Source organism: Heteronotia binoei, chromosome 4, assembly GCF_032191835.1.
Source record: "Heteronotia binoei isolate CCM8104 ecotype False Entrance Well chromosome 4, APGP_CSIRO_Hbin_v1, whole genome shotgun sequence".
Classification (NCBI taxonomy): Eukaryota; Metazoa; Chordata; class Lepidosauria; order Squamata; family Gekkonidae; genus Heteronotia; species Heteronotia binoei.
In genome coordinates, this window is record NC_083226.1 from 157,842,976 (window position 1) to 157,863,589 (window position 20,614).

A 20,614-nucleotide genomic window follows, 5' to 3' on the forward strand; every position below is an offset into this window, starting at 1 on the left:
TATAGTGTGTGTGTGTGGGTGGGGGGGTCCTGCTGTGTGTGTCTTCCAGTAGTGGCTCCTGGTCTTCTGCTCAATTAGATTGTCATACCACTGCTTTCACCTAGACTACTGGATGGCCCTTTCTTTGTCTTTTATTTTTGTACAGATGTTATCGAACACCACATTGTTATCGAACACCACATTGCAATTATATTTTACCTCAGCTAATGGGGGCCAACTCCTCAGCACTCTGATTGCAAGCCAGAACTCTTTGAACTGCAGACGAGTGGGCCTTTGATAGTTTGGTGTAGTGGTTAAGAGCGGTGGACTCTAATCTGGAGAACTGAGTTTGAGTCCCTACTCTTCCACATGCAACTGCTGGGTAACCTTAAGCCAGTCACAGTTCTCTCAGAGCTGTTCTCTCAAGAGCAGTTTTCTTGGAACTCTCTCAGCCCCACCTATCTCACCTAGGGTATCTGTTGCGGGGAGAGGAAGGGAAGGAGACTGTAAGGCACTCTGAGACTCTCTGCCATCACTGCCAATTTATTATTTTGTCCTCTGTAAAGAACCTGCATAATCTCAGGTATTCAAAAGCACAACACAGCCAGGGATGGGTGAGATTTTCTCTCTGCTCATAGCAAAGGTGATTTGCATTATGCACACGTGTCCTCTTTCTTTGAACTTTGCTGTTACAAATGTTATTTTATATCATGGATGTTAATAGCTAATCTTTTCATATTTCTTTGGCTTGTCTGTCATTTCTTCTCCCAGAGAATTTTGTAAGATGATGTGATAATGCCTATTAGGTACAAGCACATCTTATCACACAACAGGTCTTAACACCTTATTTCACAACTTTCCCCCACAAATGTGTAATTTCTTCATAGTGCAGGCTATAATTTATCTCTGTCCCTTTATATAGCATGGATTTAAAATGTATAAATCAAATGCTGACTTAGAATTGAGATCTTAACACTCTCACCTCAATCCACACTTCCATTTTCCTCGCTCTGATGAAACTGGAACATCCCATTATTTGTGAGAATGTGAATCATGCCTCGAAGGCAGTTTTGTTGGGGAAGAATCAAAGCTGTCTTGCTCAGGATGTGCACAAAAATAATGAAGTCACCAGCACTCACATAGCACATATTCAAGTGCTCTGTGTCAAGTGAGGGCTAGGGAAATATTTGATTTGATGACCAAATATTTTAAAGTGCTGACAACTCAGTTCACAGAACCCCACCCCAGCATCTGGAGTGATTTTGTACAGATTTGCTCTGTCTGTAATCCAGCGTCTGAGGGAACTGAGACTCAGAACGTTACACATTTCTTCCATTTCCTGGGGTCATCATGAATCCATTGTGGCTGAGACTCATAGTTTTCTTGTAATGCATTAACTGGGACATTTCAAAAACATTTGTGGTCTGGAAGACAGACATGGCCTAATATTCCTCTCACAATATGTAACCCCAGCTAATCCCTTATGTTAAAAGGAATGATCTATCCAGATAAGTAATTCTCAGTGTGGCCCCATCTGTGGCTAATTAAACCACAGACTGGACCCATAGACAGATCTTTATACAAATGGGGGAAAGTCTCAGAATTGTAGAAAAAACTGAATTCTAAAACAAAAAGCCCCCAAGGGGGTTTAAAACCCCTCAAATGGTAGAAGCGGTACCTGTAGCTTTAGGAAATTAATGCCCTCAGTGTCTGTTGCTTGCTAGATAGACACAGCAGTATTGCTAGCCATCAAACATTTGTATCTGTTGGTAAAAATTGATGGGGGGGGGGCAGGGCCCTTTCCAGAGTTGTTTCAGCCTTTGAGGGACCCAGGCCAGGCAGTAACTAAGACATTACAACTTGCATGACTCATGCCATTGCTTGCTGTTGTTCAACAGCAACTATCCCACAAAAGCCAGTGTGGCATAGTGATTAGAACAGAGGTGTCTGGCCCATGGACCTCACCCATCCCACCCAGGGCTTTAATCAGGCTTGTGGGGCTCTTTTCTCCCCCTCCCCCTTCATATCCTCACGCTTTGAAGCTCTCAGGCTGCCGAAGTTCCAAGCTCCTTCTTCCTTGTCTTTACAGGCTGAAGCAGGAAGCAATTCTGGGCTTGCAAAGTTGTAAAGAAAATGCAGAATGGACTTCTCTGTGCTCAGATAGACTACCTTAATGGAAAATCCATTCAGTGTTTTCCTTGTAGCTTTGTGTGTGCTGCAATGTATTTTAATGGTGTGGAGCTCAGTTTCACATTTCAGCATTTGTATGGCTGATTAGATCCTGTTCCTCACTGACCTTGCAAATAAAGGGTTGATGCTTTGAGCCAGCATTGCTGTGATCACGCACACTAAATAATGCACTTTCAATCCACATTCAATGCACTTTCCAACTGGATTTTGCCAGTTCACACGCTAAAATCCATTTGGAAAGTGCACTGAAGGTGGATTGAAAGTGCATTATTTAGTGTGTGTGACCACAGCCCATGTCGCTGCTGAATGGACCTTAAAACTGGTGCCTCATGAGTCTTCTAATCTGGGAACCCACAGCCAAAGCGGGATATTACACTGAAGAACCATTGCCAGTCCGAGTAGACCTGGGGACAGGGGGAGAATGCCCGGCCCGTTCATGTTATCCTAAGCTCACAGCATTTTATATTCTTGGTTTAACTTTTAGTCACTGCTGTGATTCTTGTGCTTTTTCTTGATGTTTTGTTTTTAAAATTGCATTGCCAAATCCCACTATTCCCCTACCATTCCATTTTAAACAAAACATCACAAGAGTTTTAAGCATGTTTGTACTTTAAGTAAAAATAATATCTTTAATTGTGTTTCTCTGTATCCTTTATAAAATCTGTTTCTCCACTACCTAGCATCTATTTTCCTTCCTTCCTTCCTGCTAGGTTTGTCATGTGAAAAATATATGCCAATTCTTCTCTTTTCGAATTTAGTCTGGTTTATTTTTTAAAAAAGAGAGAAGAAAGAGGATAACATAATAATTAATAATAACAACAACAATAGCCTACAAAAATGCAGAGTGAGGGTTATTGTATAGTAGCGCCCCATGGCTCAGAGTGGTGAAGCTGCAGTACTGCAGTCCTAAACTCTGCTTACAACCTGAGTTCTATCCCAGCGAAAGCTGGTTCAGGTAGCCGGCCCCAGGATGATTCAGCCTTCCATCCTTCTGAGATCAGTAAAATGAGTACCCAGCTTGCTGGAGGGGAAGTGTAGATGACTGGGGAAGGCAATGGCAAACCACCCCGTAAAAAGTCTTCCATGAAAACGTTGTGAAAGCAACGTCACTCCAGAGTCAAAAATGACTGGTGCTTGCACAGGGGACTGCCTTTACCTTTTACCTTTAGAGGGAAGGTTCTCAGTATAGCCCGTTCGGAAGTAGCAAGGTAATTCTACAAGTAGACAGATAATTAAAATTCTTATCTGTTCACTGAAGTATCACATTTCAAACTGGAGAGGTCTCAAAGGACAGTACAGTAACTAATGAATACATTATGGAAATTGTATGCATCATCAACAGACATCTCAGTGAAGTGGGAACATGTCTGCACAAATTGTACAAATAACCTTGGCAGACCAGGGGGTGGGTGGAGGGTAATTACTGCATTAAACAAAAGAACTTGGAACACACAAGCAGGAATTTGGGTGACCGGGGAATGGGTGACCTGCACAGAAATGGAACACTTTGCACAACCAAGGCTGACAACAAACATAGGATGAGCGTATTGCTAAAACCGCCTCAGTATCCTTACAGATATTTCACCATCCTTGAAAATTTCTATAGGCAGGGCTTTTTTTGAGCAGGAACACACACCAACTCAGTTCTGGCAGGCTTGACATCTGGGGGTGTGGCCTAATATGCAAATGAGTTCCTGCTGGGCTTATCTGCAAAAAAAGCCCTGTGTGAAACAATGGTGATATAAGGGGTGTGTGGCCTAATATGCAAATGAGTTCCTGCTGGGCTTTTTCCTGCAAAAAAGGTCTTGTCTATGGGTATGCAAACACCCAACAGGAATCTCTGCTTCTCTCCCTCAGTTGAATATCCAGTATAGATAAGTAAAGGAGGAACATTTGGAGCTTCACTGCGACCTCTGCATTTATAACCCTTTGTGACTTACTTACATAATCAGAGCTTGGCCCAATGGAGCAGCATAAATAGAAACTGCAGGAAGAGTTTCATTGCAACTCCCTAGAGAGAATGCGCATGTTTTGGCACAGTTACTATACTGTCTGCCCAAAGGTGAAGCCCAAAGTATGGCTAACACCAGGAAGAAGTTGGTGAAGCACGGTTAGCTGGTGTTACTCTCTCAGAGCCAGTTTGGTGTAGTGGTTAAGTGTGCAGACTCTTATCTGGGAGAACAGAGTTTGATTCCTCACTCCTACACTTGCACGTGCTGGAATGGCCTTGGGTTGTCCTTGAAAGGACAGGTTCTGGGAGAGTTTTCTCAGCCTCACCTACCTCACAGGGTGTCTGTTGTGTGGGGTGGAGAAGATAAAGGAGATTGTAGGCTGCTCTGAGACTCTGATTCAGAGAGAAGGCGGGGTATAAACCTACAATCTTCTTCTTCTTCTAATCCATAGTTCATACCATGGAGTTCAGTATTCATGTTAGTCTGTAGTTTTTGTTGTTGTTGTTTGCCATCCAGTCACAGCCAATTTATGTCAACCCCATAGGGCAGGGGTGGCCAAACTGTGGCTCAGGAGCCCTATGCAGCTCCCAGAGGTTGAGGCTTTCTCTTGAGTAAGTGTGCATAGCATCAGCAGGGCCGGCTCTAGACTGTCCTAGGCAAGGCTAAATTTTGGTGCCCACCTCCTGCACTGATAATGTCACTGAGTCATGTGTGGGTGCCCAGTTCGGTGCTCCAGACGGCTGGTGCCATGGGAAATTACCAAGTTTGCCTAGTGGCAGGTTTGGCCCTTAGCCTCGGGACCTCAGTCAGCCTCTGAGTACAGACCCTTAGGTTGGCAACTATTTCCACCATGTGTGAAGCAGGGAAAGAGGGGGAAATAGGCAGACTTGCAAGCTTTTCTCCTTTACTACAGAAGTTACCCAAATGCATAGAGCAATGGTCCCCAACCTTTTTGGCACCAAGGACCGGTTTGGCACCAGGGACCGGTTTTGTGGAAGACAGTTTTTCCACAGACCTGGTTGCGGGGGGGCATGGTTTCAGGATGATACAATTGTGCACTTTATTTTGGTGTGATGGCTAAGTGTGTAGACTCTTATCTAGAAGAACTGGGTTTGATTCCCCACTCCTCCCCATTTGCAGCTGCTGGAATGGCCTTGGGTCCACCATAGCTCTTGCAGACCTGTCCTTGAAAGGACAGTTTCTGGAGAGAGCTCTGTCAGCCCCACGCACCTCACAGGGTGTCTGTTGTGAGGGAGGAAGGAGATTGTGAGCCACTCTGAGATTCAGAGTGGAGGGCAGGATATAAATCCAATGTCATCTTCTTCTTATTATTATTACTACATTGTAATATATAATGAAATAATGATACAACTCATGGCCTGGTTGCTAACAGGCCATGGACCGGGATTGGTCCACAACCCGGGGACCCCTAGCATAGAGCACAGAAAGATAATGCAAGAGCCGAGGGAGAAAAGTGAGCATGTAGGGGAGGGAAGCTGCTGGCCATCCAGTATTAAGAGCTTTAATGAAAATACGTGTGTAGTATTTGTTCATGTATTGTGGCTCTCAAACATCTGATGTTTATTCTTTGTGGCTCTTACATTAGGCAGTTTTTGCCACCCCTGCCATAGGGTTTTCAAGGCAAGAGACATTCAGAGGTGGTTTGCCATTGCCTGTCTCTGCCTAGAGAGCTTGGGATACCTTGGAGGTCTCCCATCCAAATAGTAACCAGGGCTGACTCCGCTTAGCTTCTGAGATCTGATGAAATTGGGCTAGCCTAGGCTATCTGGGTTGGGGCCCCCGTAGTAGCAGAACAAAATTTGAATGCAGTAGCACTTTAGAGACCAGCAAAATGTTCCAGGTTATAAGTTTGTGTGAATAAAGGTCACTTTATCAAACACAAGTAAGAATGAGTATCCATCAGCCCTTATATCCAGGTCAGAAGGTGGGAGGAGGTATTTCAAAGAAGTCAATCAGGGCTTTTTTTGTAGCAGGAGCCACTTTGCATATTAGACCACAAACCCTGATGTAGCCAATCCTCCAAGAGCTTAGAGTAGGCCCTGTAAGCTCTTGGAGGATTGGCTACATCAGGGTTGTGTGGTCTAATATGCAAAGAAGAAGAAGACTGCAGATTTATACCCTGCCCTTCTCTCTGAATCAGAGGCTCAGAGCGGCTTACAATCTCCTATATCTTCCTCCCTCACAACAGACACCCTGTGAGGTAGGTGGGGCTGAGAGAGCTCTCACAGAAGCTGCCCTTTCAAAGGCAACTCTTGTGAAAGCCATGGCTAACCCAACACCATTCCAGCAGCTGCAAGTGGAGGAGTGGGGAATCAAACCTGGTTCTCCCAGATAAGAGTCTGCGCACTTAACCACTACACCAAACTGGCTCTCTGGAGTTCCTGCTACAAAAAAAGCTCTGGAAGTCATGATGATCTATGGTAACTGACCCCTACTGTGGACATGGAGGATATTCAGAGGTGGCTGAATAAAGCCTGCTCCCCACAGCCTCTTGACTGCTGGTATTCTAGGGAGGTCTCCCATCTGAGTATTTGCCCGAATTGACCCTGCTTAGCTTCCGAGATCTGACAAGATTGGGCTTTTCTGGGCTATCCAGGTCAAAGCCGCACTAATTGGATTCTAGAGAGGATGGAAACTTAAATGTTCACCTTAATCTTCATGAGATTTGAATATTTTGAGGCCATTAAACTGAATTTTAAAGTTAGGTTTTGAAATGTTTTTATTTGGAAACAATATGAAGATCAATGCCAGTGTTCTTTTAAGTGCTAATCAGAATATCAAGACAGAAGTCACTTTTGAGATTTTTCGTAGATTGCAGAACTTCAAACGTTCTTTAAGAACAGCATTTGTAATGGAAATTGGGCTGGAGAGATGAATATTTATAATACCTTAAGAAAATATCCTTGCATATATTCTTCTCTCCCCTCCCTGTGTATTGACAACATTTGAGATGCGGAGACTCTTTAGTGGTTGCCCCTTCCACCTAAATACAACAGATGGCTCTACAATCTTTACTTTTTTGCCAGTAACTGCTCAAAGGATAGAACTTGCTAAATGCTCTCAGGTCATGATCAAAAGTCATTTCATTTCAAATAACGATGAGTTGAGCTAGATTTTCAGTGGGAGTTCTTGTCTTCTTTTTCTTTGCTTATATACTTATTCTGTATGTGGTACTTTTGATTTTTATTGATTTTCTTTTGTCCTTTATTGTCAGCTGCAAAAAAAAAGCCTTGCTTTGGATGGTGTAAATAGAAATCTAATAAATTTAATGGAATAGTAGAACATAGCAGATAAAACACTCCAGTTTCAGCTATGTGGTGTCAGTGTATTGCTGGGATGACGGATTCAAGGCCCCTGGCTTCCTTCTCAGTGGGGCAGTTGCTGAAAGTTTTTGCTGTCCATTGCTGTTGTTTTAGGGAAGTCAGTGGAGTCCCCTCCCCTCCCCTCCCTGACTAGAGCAGCTGCAGATTGGTGTTATGTCACTTCCTGCCCTGCAGTGACTGTTCTCCACCACTAGGTGTACTCTGGGTCCAGACCTGGCTGCCTAATTGAGCAGAGCTTAGAACACCCTGAGCTGGATGGCTCAAGTTAGCCAGATCTCATCAGATCTCAGAATCTAAGCAGGGTCTAGGGTTACCAGATCCTAAGCTCTCACTGGTGGGGGTGGGAGGGAGATTTCCAGGAGTGGGGGGTGGGGCAACATTGCTGTATGTGATATCTCCAAAGTGATGATGTCGCATGGAAGTGACATCATCACGCCAGGGACATTGTGTAGTGATGTTCTGGTATTTTGGGTAAAACTCTATGGCGAGCTGCAGCCAGGAGAAAGGGGGAACCAAACTTGCTAGACTGGTTCAGTTTGGGCAGGGCCTATTTGGGCTGGTTTGGTTTGGGGTTCAGTTTTTGGGCTGCCTCGAACCAAACTGCCCTTTTTAGATTTGTGCCCATCCCTAGTTCTGACCTTTAGAGAGCAATATTACACAAGACTACTGGGAATTTTACTCTGCAATGTGCAAATATTCATAGGATTCTTTTGTTAAACTGGTAAGAAAAGGAAATGGATTGTCTCACATCATGTCTTCAAATACTGGATAACAATTTCGACAGTGGGTGACATTATCCCATCAAAGTTGGTGTGTTGGTGTGATACAAAATAACCTAAGCAACACAGGGCAGGTCCCTCTCTCAAAGAGACTGCAGTTTCAGTTCTGATGGCAAGGGAGCTGTCAAGATGAGGGACAGCAAATAGAGATGAGCTTTTGTCTCAGAGAGGCAGTGTCTCCAGAAAGTCAGGGGGGGTTGTTTTGTAGTTGTGCTGGAATGGGCTTGCTCCAGTCTGAAGGCCCTGTATTACCCTGCCTTCCAAGGTTTTCTAGCACCTGGAGAGGCTTTCGGCTAACCTCCTGTCACCACCTGTAAGGAATTGCCCACTGGGAGGGTGAGAACTCCCAGCTTCCTTTCCAAGTTCTAAGGCCTCCCCTCTGTGTCTCCTGCTGCCCAGTGTTCTGGTCACCACAGCAACATTTACTGTCTTGTGCACCCATGAAAAAAATAGCCATTTACCAACTGACTTACCAACTGCCTTCCCCCAGCCCTACTTTAAAAATAGCGTCTCCAAGACAGTGGAAATCACTGCTCCCTCTAAGCTGTGGAGTCTTGTGAGCAAAAATTCTACTTTGTGAGCTGCTGGCATTAACGTTGTGAGCTACGGCATAAATCAGTTTGCTCTGGGGCCATTTTTCCTGAGCTAAAACAAAAATGTGTGAGCCAGATGCTAGAAGACTGTGAGTTAGCTCACACTAACTCAGCTTAGAGGGAACACTGGTGGAAATCTATGTGGTACAGAGAACCAGTATCAGCATCCGAAGTGATGAGGTATTTATTAAAAAGAAAATGTTCACAAGCATATGTTTCTCACAGCACCAGACTGAATAAGGGATTTAAAATAAATGGGTAAAATGTAATTGCTCTGTCCCTCTCTCTATACATCCCCTATCAGAAGTTAAAATATAGGACAGGCTTCTTGGATCAGGAAGTTACAGATCTCTACCAGGTTTTCCATACCTTGATGCTTTCTCCAGCTCTTCCAGGCCAGTACATGGTCCATGGCTGCTGTGAAAAAGGTCATCCAATCTACCCTGGGCTAAATGCCTTTTGACAAGAGGGCAGCAAATACAAGTTACAAAATATTGGAGTGCACCTGTGTGTACCTCAATCAGGTAGGCTGCCATCAATCCTTAATTCTATCCCTCCAGCCAGGAGCCTGGCTAGGAAGTCCTCCCTGTGAGGTAGACTCATAGTAAGAACACCCCCCCCCCAAAAAAAGTTAAATATTGTGGTAAGTGGTCTGCCAGTCTAGGCACTAGATTTAAATTGCTGGTTGTGAAGACAAAGAACCAGAGTTTATATTTCAAATTTTTTTTTTTATTAAGATGCAAAGAATACTTAAAACAAGAACAGTTACTGTGAGGAGAAAAATAATAGGAATTCAGAGGTTAACTAAATTCTGTAAGACACTGGTTCAAAAGTTGCAAGATGTTACCCATTCTTAGTTGCGGGTTCCAAAGCAATTCTCTCCACAGTCAGCAAAGTCAGTGCTGGTTGGCTTCAGCAAACAAAAGTCCAGGATGGCCAAAATAAGCCAGGGTATACCCACAGGTTGGCACCCTCAAGGCTGAAGAATAGGTTTGATTCCTTTATTGCTAAGGGTCCCAAGTGTTGCTAGGCCTTTGCACCAATCAGGGCCCTCAGAAATTACCTATAGCCAAGTGCATTGACCAGATAACCAAATGGCTCCTCTGACCACAGCTGTCTTATCTCCACATTGTAAAGTCAGTGTGTTCTCTTCCTGGCAAGGCAGTTTGAGTCTCTGAGAAAAAGCAACCCCACCCCCAAAGGAGGCCACGAAAGCTTGAACCAAACTTTTAAATCAGAATTCCATTTGAATGAACCAAAAATCTGTGAGAGCTGCCTTCTCCCAGACCTCACTTAAGAGTTCTGTCTGCACTGATGGACTCAGCATCCAAGGAAAGGAAGAAGAAGAAGAAGATGATGATGATACTGGATTTATATCCCATCCTCCACTTCGAATCTCAGAGTCTCAGAGCAGCTCACAATCTCCTTTATCTTTCTCCTTCACAACAGACACCCTGTGAGGTGGGTGGGGCTGAGAGAGCTCTCCCATAAGCTGCCCTTTCAAGGACAGTTTTGCAAAAGCTATGGCTGACCCAAGGTCATTCCAGCAGCTGCAAGTGGAGGAGTGGGGAATCAAACCCAGTTCTCCCAGAAAAGAGGCCACACACTTAACCACTACTCCAAACTGGCTTCCTCCTTGCTCCTCTGAGTTTTATCACCTCTCTTTCCCACCCACTGGTCCGGCCATCCAGGAAAGCTTTTCTTGAAAATTGTAGAAATTTCCTTTTTGGAGTCTCTCTAGTATTTAGTTCCTCCAAATCTCTGTTCCCTGCTTGAAGAAAGGGAGGGGGGGTGGAACTTCCTACTGTCTCTAGGGGTGAGGTCAGATGTTCATAAAATCCCGCTACGAGCATGAGTGGAGTCCGGAAGCATGTCGGATTTTAAGCGGTTGTCCAAACGTCAGCATCTGCGAATGGTGGTTAGCTCGTTTGAGTCCCGCATTGAGACGACTGGGGCGCGGACTAATTTGATACTGCTTTAAATCAGGAACAAAATCCTTCTGATGGTTCCTGAGCGGAGTTTCTCTGTTTGAACTCTCCATCATTGGCGACTCGTCGGAAGCGCACCACCGCTTCCCTCCCAAAGCCCCTGCAAGTGATATCACTGCACCAGTGAATAAGCGAGTGAATGTTGGCTCGATAAATCGTTTACCCGCCCTTATGTCCGGAAACAAAAATCACTTTTGAAAGTAGATGTGAACTAGATGTGAACTGATTTGAATTCCTGGGTTCTTTTCTGCACGCGTAGTGCTCATGCTGGAAAAGTAGTGCCAACGGACTAGCAAAACTTTAGTGATCTGACCCATTTAAAAGCGACGCGCTGCAGATAGCGGGCATCACTGCGCCTGCGCTAATGCAGATTGACGTCTCATGAAACGAGGTCCGGTAGAGCAATCTGATCGACCAGCGACGGGACCCACATGGGATAGAACGGGAGCCTGGCTGTTGTCTGATCGGAAAATTGGTTGTGCGGATTATAATACAGGCGTGTTGCAGATGGATTTAATGGTGAGTGTGACCGCACCCTAAGTCAACCTAGTACTGTTTCTTAAGAGGTAGCTGTGGTGAGCCTGAAAAGCCATTGACTGACTTCCTCCTATCTGCCTGTTCTCTGCCCACAGAGAGAATAAAAAACTTCTAAAACTCAGAGTGAAGGTTTTTCTCATTTCAAACCTCCAAAGGAAGAAATGCATTTCTTCACAGTAGTGGTATGCTTTCCAATTTCCATGCTGTTTTACTGCATCATAACAATGTGTGATTTTGTCGAATGCTTCTTTGCTTCACACAGCTGGTCTTAAATCAACTGCTTTGCTGTGCCAAAAGTGTGTGTGTGCTGGTGAGATTTTTTTTACCTAGAGTTCCTTTCTTTCCCCTGAAAGAAATTCCAGCTGCATTTCAGACAACTGAGGCAATGCTACAGGCTGGCATTTCCAGAGCTGTGTCATACATTTTTATTTCCTGGGTTCTTAGCAAGAATTTAATTACCCTTTTGCATAATAATATTTTTGCACAGAGTAAAAAGAAAGGTCAACAAAGCCTGTAAACAAATGAGTAGAAAAGCAATTTCCCTGATACCTTTTATATACAATTATTCAGTGTAGGCTTGAAAGATGAATGCTTAACAGAAGGTGATCGTGACTCATCCTAGCCTAGGAGCTGTTGACATGAGATTTGAAGAACTTTCAGCGATTCTTTAAAAAAAACAACAACTTTTAGTCCCCACGTGCACATAAGGATAAAAAAAAATGTGAATGAAATACGTGTTATAACTGCTAAAAAGGTTAAAAATAGCTGGAATTCAGCAAATAAAACCCATGTTATAGGCTATAGGTATTTCTAAAAAGCGACAACAAAAATCAGCATTCTGGAAATATAGGTGGTTTCCTATAAATGACAAGTTTCCCTTTGTTTAAGACACTTAGATGACTTTCTCTGTGCAATAGACCCTTACTTATATACCGTATATCACTATTTCTAATAGTAGCCCTGACTTTGATTCAGGGCTGGCCCTGCCACTAGGCAAACTAGGCAATTGCCTAGGGCGCTGGCCTTCTGGGGGTAAAAAATTGGGTGCCCCCATGTGACTCGGTGACATTGTCAGTGGGGGGGGGGGCACCAGAAGTTAGCCTTGCCTAGGGTGCCAGACAGTCTAGGGCTTGCCCTGCCTTAATGGCCTCACCGGTGGCCAAGGGTACCTAGCAATGATGTCCCCTCTAAGCTGCAGAATCTTTTGAGCAAAAATTCTGCTTTGTGAGCTACTGGCATGAAAGTCGTGAGCTACTGCATTCATTATTGTGCTCTGGGGTCATCCTTCCTGAGCTAAGACAAAAATGGGTGAGCTGGAGGCTAAAAATCTGTCAGCTAGCTCACGCTAACTCAGCTTAGAGGGAACACTGCCTGGCAACCCCTGGCCCAGCCGAACCCAGTCTCTTCAGATCATGGAAGCTTAAGCAGGGCTGGCCCTGCCCAGTGTTTGGTTGGAAGACCACCAAGGAAGTCCAGGGCTGCTGTGCAGAGGCAGGCAATGGCAAACTGCCTCTGATTGTCTCTTGCCTTGAAAACCCTATGGGGTTGCCATGTCAACTGTAAATTGATGGCATTTTCTACTATCATATCTGATAGTATATTGCGTGGCCCCCATGTGAATCATGAAAGCCACACAAGCAGCAGACAACGCAGAGACTTTTAGTTAATTGGGCAAGTCTATAGATCTGCAGAAAACAATATTTGTTAATTAACCAGAATTTTTAACGAGGATCTCTTAGCAGCTGCCTAGATGGGGACTGAAAATGCTCCAGGGAGCATGGATAGTTGGGAACAGCTGAACATCCATTCAAGGTGGAAAGAGAGAGAGAGATCAGACTGCTGAAAGCCCCTGGCAGCTTAGAATCCTGGAGATGCAGATTTTAAGGTTTGCGATTTCCAAATTGCTCCCCACTCCTGCAATTCCTTCTGGGCCTCCAGCGTATCACTGTATCTAATAGTTAACGGGGTGGCTGTTCTGCAGCAATCAAGATGCCCATGCAGCCACCTGAGTGTTAAAGGTGGTTTCTGAGTCTGGAAAAACTGAGAATCACTGATTATAGTCAGGACTTTTTTTGAGCAGGAACACACAAGAACGCAGTTCCGGCTTGCTTGGTGACAGAGTGTGAGGCCTGATATACAAATGAATTCATACTTGGCTTTTTCTACAAAAAAAAAAATCCCTTTGCAAAACAGTGGTAGTGTCAGGGGTGTGGTCTAATATGGAAATGAGTTCCTGCTGGGCTTTTCTATGAAAAAAGCCCTGATTATAGTTATTATATGATATTTACCAACAGGGCTTTTTTAAAAAGCAGGAATGCACAGGAACGCAGTTCCGACTGGCCTGGTGTCAGGGGGTGTGGCCTATGCAAATAAGTTCCCACTAGGCTTTTGCTACAAAAAACCCAGTGCAAAACAATGGTGATGTCAGGGGGTGTGGTTTAATATGTAAAAGTGTTCCTGCTGGGCTTTTTCCTACAATGAAAGCCCTGCTTGCCAAAGTTTGCCCTAAAGCAGGGAGACCAGGTCTCCTGCTTTGGTGGAATGCTTCCTGCCAGCTCTACCCAGCTGGGTGACAGGGGAAAAAAGATGGGGGAATTGGGGAGAATTTCAGCTAGCAAAGCCACAAATATTGCAAAGAAGAAACTGTAATGTGGTGCTAACACACAAAATGAAAGAATGTACGATAAAGTATAAATCTGAACAATTTTGTCTATTTTTCAATTATTCAGTGTCTAAGTGATAATAAAGTAATCCAATTCATTAGTTGTCAGTTCCCATATACAAAAATCCAAGTCATTTGTCAAAACAGTCTCCTTAACGAATGATATAAATCAAAGACCATGTAAAGCAAATGAAGTCCATATAAAGCAATATTGTCTAAATTGTTCAGTCCAAAATGTCCAGTCCAGACTGAGGTACCTGGGTTGTTTTTTTTCATTTTAAGTATAGAGAATTTGTATTTTTGTGTTTGAAGAACTTAGTGTCCTGATGAGAATGTGGATTGGAGTCTTCTGAATATAGTACATTAGAGATGTGTTCTTGTACATAGTTGATTGTCCATAATAAGGGGGGTTCCCCCAACTTTGAAGCAGTCCTCAGTTAGATTCTAGCTGAAGAAAAAATTTCTATACTTAAAATGAGAAAAAACAATCTGGATACCTTATTCTGGATTAGACATTTTGGGCTGAGTTTAGCAGAACTGTGAATAGACAGTAAGCGGCATATATACTTTTCTCCTTTTTCACAATACAAGAACTCATGGGCACTCAGTGGTATTAATGAGCAGTAAGTTTAGAACAGATAAAAGAAAGTACTTCTTCACCCAAAGAGTAATTGACAGATGGAATTCAATGCCACAGGAAGAGGTGGCAGCTACAGGCATAGACAGCTTCAAGTGAGGATTGGATAAACATATGGCAAGAGGTCCTTGAGTGGCTATTATCAACAGTGGGAGAGATTCTGGAGTTCTCGCCGCCTTCTGATGGTACCTGGGTTTTGTCCACTGTGTGATACAGAGTGTTGGACTTCATGGGCCATTGGCCTGATCCAACATGGCTTCTCTCATGTTCTTATTTTGAAGTTTAGTCAAAACATGATGATGGAGAAACGTCGACTGCGGGGTGACATGATAGAGGTTTACAAGATAATGCATGGGATGGAGAAAGTAGAGAAAGAAGTACTTTTTTCCCTTTCTCACAATACAAGAACTCGTGGGCATTCGATGAAATTGCTGAGCAGACAGGTTAAAACAGATAAAAGGAAGTACTTCTTCACCCAAAGGGTGATTAACATGTGGAATTCACTGCCACAGGAGGTGGTGGCGGCCACAAGCATAGCCACCTTCAAGAGGGGTTTAGATAAAAATATAGAGCAGAGGTCCATCAGTGGCTATTAGCCACAGTGTGTGTGTGTGTGTGTGTGTATATATATAAAAAAATTTGCCACTGTGTGACACAGAGTGTTGGACTGGATGGGCCATTGGCCTGATCTAACATGGCTTCTCTTATGTTCTTAATACAATCCACAGGTCTGAGTTCCAGAAGCCTTGCTAGATAACAGAAACGAAAGCTGCCTAACCAAAACAGCATAATTCAGATATATCTTCCACTTTTTTCATATATTCCAAACCTTGCTGTTTTTATCCTCAGACTGGATATTTTCATCTTCCTGATGGAGATTACTTCATTGAGCCAGTGAAGAAATATCTGTCCAAAGAGGGGACTTCACAGCCACATATCATCTACAGGACAGACTTCATTCAGAAGGCTTTACGGGAACGACGGGACACTTGGGAGAAGAACAAACAGACTTGTGGTGTGAACGGTACACGCTTAAGTGCTTTCAGAACTGTTTTTTGTCTGTCAAAATGGCATGTCAACACAGAAATGTCCCATGTGGCTCTTTCACACTCTGTTGGCTACACTACAGATTTAAGCCATTTTAAATTTAACTTTCCTTGGAGAATCTGGGACATGTATACTGGTGATCCTTTCGATGTCCTCCACTCCACAAATCTTCAAAGTGGGGGTGGCGGGTGTTCATTGGTAGAAGCATCTGCTTTGCCTGCAGATTCAATCTGCACCATCTCCAGTTCAGATATCCAGCTTGGTAGAGTATGTTGGATTAGGAGCTGGGTGCCCAATAGTTGACAGCAATACAGGCTTTTGCTGTGGACCTCATTAATTTTAACTTCCATCTGCACTGATTCTGCTCGTTGGTTTTGGAAAAGGAACACTTAGCATGGGAATAATCACATTTCTCATGTAGCTTTGGGTTTCAGACATCTTGGGTCAGCTTGCCTGATATCCCAAACCCTTTTTTAAGGGGAAGGGAGATGCCCTAAGAGTCAGCAAGCATTGTAAGATAAACCCCAGGGATTGTGCATAATAGATTCAGGCTATTACTGTAGAGAGCCAGTTTGGTGTAGTGGTTAAGTGTGCGAACTCTTATCTGGGAGAACCGGGTTCGATTCCCCATTCCTTCACTTGTACCTGCTGGAATGGCCTTGGCTCAGCCATAGCTCTGGCAGAGGTTGTCCTTGAAAGGGCAGCTGCTGTGAGAGCCCTCTCCAGCCCCACCCACCTCACAGGGTGTCTGTTGTGGGGGAGGAAGGTAAAGGAGATTGTGAGCTGCTCCTCTGAGACTCTTCGGAGTGGAGGGCGGGATATAAATCCAATATCTTCTTCCTCTGTACAGGGGCAAGAATGTTTATATGGTTGATCCATATTAGTTAAATGGCTAATCTAATACCTGTAAATGTTATTCCTTTTAAACTCTAGTCCCCACGGTTTTAAGATTTAGCACAGAAAACCTATCAAGCTAGAGTTGGGGACGGTGGCTTGGGGAGGGACGGTGGCTCAGTGGTAGAGCATCTGCATGGTAAGCAGAAGGTCCCAGGTTCAATCCCTGGCATCTCCAAAAAGGGTCCAGGCAAGTAGGCGTGAAAAACCTCAGCTTGAGACTCTGGAGAGCCGCTGCCAGTCTGAGAAGACAATACTGACTTTGATGGACCAAGGGTCTGATTCAGTATCTCTCTCGGCTTGGCTTCGCGAACGAAGATTTAAGAAGGGTGCAATAGTCCACGTCTGCTGCAGGCTCGCTGGTGGCTGACAAGACCAATGCGGGACAGGCAGGTCCGGCCACAGTGGATTCAGTATAAGGCAGCTTCATATGTTCATATGAGTTGCAATTTGGCTTGTTTTCACAGAAATACAGTGTTAAACGGCTTATTTACAGGAGTTGTAAAAGAGAATTCCATAGAATCATAGAATCACAGAGTTGGATGAGGCCATCCAGGGTATCTAGTCTAATCCCCTGCTCAATGCAGGGTCAGCCTAGATTAGAGCATCTCTGACAAATGTCTGTCCAGCCGCTGCTTAAAGACAGCCAGTGAAGGGGAGCTCACCGCCTCCCTAGGTAGCTGATTCCACCGCTGAATGGCTCTTACTGTAAAAAAGGTTTTCCTAATGTCCAACTGGTACCTTCCTGCCTTTAATTTGAACCCGTTATTGTGAGTTCTCTCCTCTGCTGCTGACAGAAACAGCTCCCTGCCCTCCTCTAAGTGACAGCCCTTCAAATACTTAAAGAGAGCAATCCTATTTAGGGGGAGGTATTTGTGAATTTCCTGCATTGTGCAGGGGGTTGGACTAGATGACCCTGGGGATCCCTTCTAGCTCTATGATTCTATGATTCTGTCCCCCCCTCAACCTCCTCTTCTCCAGACTGAACCTTCTCAAGTCCCTTAGCCTTTCCTCATAGGGCTTCGTGCCCAGGCCCTTTCTTCTTCTCCTCCTCCTTTACATTCACAACAGCAATGAATGCACAATGGAGAATCCCCACCATGGGTCTCAAGCCTGCATGAAGAAGAAGAAGAATTGCAGATTTATACCCCGCCCTTCTCCCTGAATCAGAGACTCAGAGCAGCTTACAATCTCCCATATCTTCTCCCCCCACAACAGACACCCTTGGGTGGGTGGGGCTGAGAGGGCTCTCACAGCAGCTGCCCTTTCAAGGACAACCTCTGCCAGAGCTATGGCTGACCCAAGGCCATTCCAGCAGCTGCAGGTGGAGTAGTGGGGAATCAAACCCGGTTCTCCCAGATAAGAGTCCACACACTTAACCACTACACCAAACTGGCTCTCTGAAAGGACACATGGCATCCTCAAGTAATGCCCAGATTGTTCACTGCCCATCCCACCCTTCACAACATCTACAGTCTCAGAATTGGTTGCTGTGATCTTTCTCAAAACTTCTTAGTGAAGCAGGCTTGGGAAAGATCAGAGAAAATCCTGAGATGTGCACAAATTTGGGAAATGCTGGGCAGGGGGGGGACCAGTTTCCACACAGCACTGAAGCTGGGGCAAATAATCTCTGAAGCTGGGGCAAATAATTTTTAAGTGGCCTGAATGAATTAAAAAAAAAGTCTTGTAAGGGCAGATTGGATCTGTTCACATTTGGAGATAATAGCTTCTGAATAAGGACATTAAAATAAATTCGCCCATTGTAATCCTGTACCTCCCATGGCCATTAATAAGATACTAAAATTGTATTAATGACATCAAGCATTAAATCCACAGGCGGCACAAGTGTATGTAATTACCGCTTCTGCTGTAGGCCACGACAATGATGCGCTCTTCTCTGCTGAACAATTAGTTCATCCCCGGAGTAGGCTGGAAACTGTAAATAGAGATGTAAGATAGGGCTAATCCATATTAGCAAGTCCTTTTTCTCACTGCTTCATGCCTCACAGCTGAATGTGAGAATTACTGCTATTGAAAAGCTATTTTGTGGCAGAGGCGATGATGATAGTGTAAGAGCCATCATAATGCTTAGAGTTTATGGGAGTTCAGAGTGCCTGTCGTACATTATCTCAGTAAGCCTTACGAGAATCCTGTAAAATTGTTCTCACATTTGGGGGTGTGAGAGGGCAAGGCCAGAGATGAGGTTTGAATTGGTGTGTGTATGTGTGTGTGTGTTTGTGTGTGGAGGGGGGTGGGGTCTGATTTACACCAGAAGTTCCTAGCCACTTTGCTGCAGTTTCTGCACAAGTCCTGTGTGTTTGAATATGATGGCTGTTCCAAATGTGCAGATGGCCGGAGGCTGTGTCTCAGTGGTAGACCATCAGTTTGGTATGCATAAAGTCCTAGGTTCAATCCCCGGCATCTCCAGTTAAAAGATCAGGTGACAGGTCATGTGAAAGATTTAATTTAATTTTTAGATTTATATCCCACCCTATCCCGCAAGTGGGCACAGGGCAGCTTACAACAATAAAAGAACAGAGTTAAAATAATATCATAAAAACAGACATTAAGAAACAGGAGCAGCACAGTTCTCTGCCTGATATCTCTGTCTGAGACCTTGGCCACCACAGGTGATAGAGTCAGCCACAAAGGAACTGTTGCATAGGGTTGCCAGGTCCCTTCATTGCGCTGGCATGGGGGTGTTCCAGGAGTGGGCAGGGAAGTCGCTTGATGCACTGACATCACTCAGAAGTTATGTCACCACATTGGTGACATGGAGGGCTGACACTATCTTTTGGACAAAGCTCTGGCAAAATTGGCCTCAAACCGCTTCTGGGTGATGTCAGCGTGTTGTGCACAGCGTCATTATTTGTAGGCGTGGGAGAATTTCTTCCCATCAGCCAGCTCAGGGGTGGAATTCTAGCAGGAGCTCCTTTGCGTATTAGACCGCACCTCCCTGATATAGCCAATCCTCCAAGAACTTACAAAAAAGAACCTTGTAAGCTCTTGGAGGATTGGCTACATTAGGGGTGTGTGGCCTAATATGCAAAGGAGCTCTGGCTAGAATTCCACCCCTGAGCCAGCTGGCCAGTGGTGAAAGTGGGGGATCTCCCACCCCCACCTGGGGAATGGTATCGCTATTGTTGCAAGCCACATGCACAAAAGAAGCTCAAGAGCAGGAGAAAAGAGCAGTGATTTAAAAATACACTGGGGAAGGGAAGAGGGGTGTGAGGGGATAAAACTAACAGTGTGGAGGCAGCTGCTACTGAAACAATGCATTGCTAATCAGTTCTTCAATGGCCAATAAGAAGCCTTGCCAGGGTAAGAAGAAGAAGAAGATATTGAATTTATATCCCGCCCTCCACTCTGAATCTTAGAGTCCCAGAGCGGCTCACAATCTCCTTTATCTCCTTCCCCCACAACAGACACCCACTCTGTGAGGTGGGTGGGGCTGAGTGGACTCTCACACCAGCTGCCCTTTTCAAGGACAACCTCTGCCAGAGCTATGACTGACCCAAGGCCATTCCAGCAGGTGCAAGTGTAGGAGTGGGGAATCAAACCTGGTTCTCACAGATAAGAGTCCACACACTTAACCATTACACCAAACTAGCTCTAGAGACCCACTTGAGATGGAGGGCCATCGCCAGGATTTTAAAAGTTGGGGGGCTTTTTAAAAAGTCAGGGGGCACCCTTTCCCATCCATAGCAGGCTAGGGGCAAAAGCTGGAGGCTCTGAAAGTGGCTGAAGCAGACAATCCTAAAACTTTGGAATCAAGAAGGGACTGCAACTTGTAAGCAACTGCAGAGGAGAGGGGTTCCTTCCAACTTCCTCTCCCCACCCCATCACTTTGCAGCCAGCAGCTCTATTCGTTCCCCAGCCCGGCCCATTCCATGCGGCTTCTTCTGCCTCCTGCTCCTCCGCCTCTGTCCTCTCCACCTGCTGCTTTTGCTGCTGCAGTGCACTGTGCTCTCCTGGCTCCAGTCAGGGGGCCTTGCCTGGAAGTCAGGGGGCA

At 44.8% G+C, this 20,614-nt stretch overlaps 1 protein-coding gene across 1 annotated transcript in view; it reads left to right on the forward strand.

The window, feature by feature from the left end:
* The window catches only part of ADAMTS12 (ADAM metallopeptidase with thrombospondin type 1 motif 12), a 247,400-nt gene that overhangs the window by 72,529 nt on the left and 154,257 nt on the right, over window positions 1-20,614 (forward strand). The window contains exon 3 of the mRNA XM_060236596.1: window positions 15,511-15,685. Within this exon, the coding sequence (XP_060092579.1) occupies window positions 15,511-15,685 (175 nt within the window). The remainder of the gene's footprint in view (window positions 1-15,510; window positions 15,686-20,614) is intronic.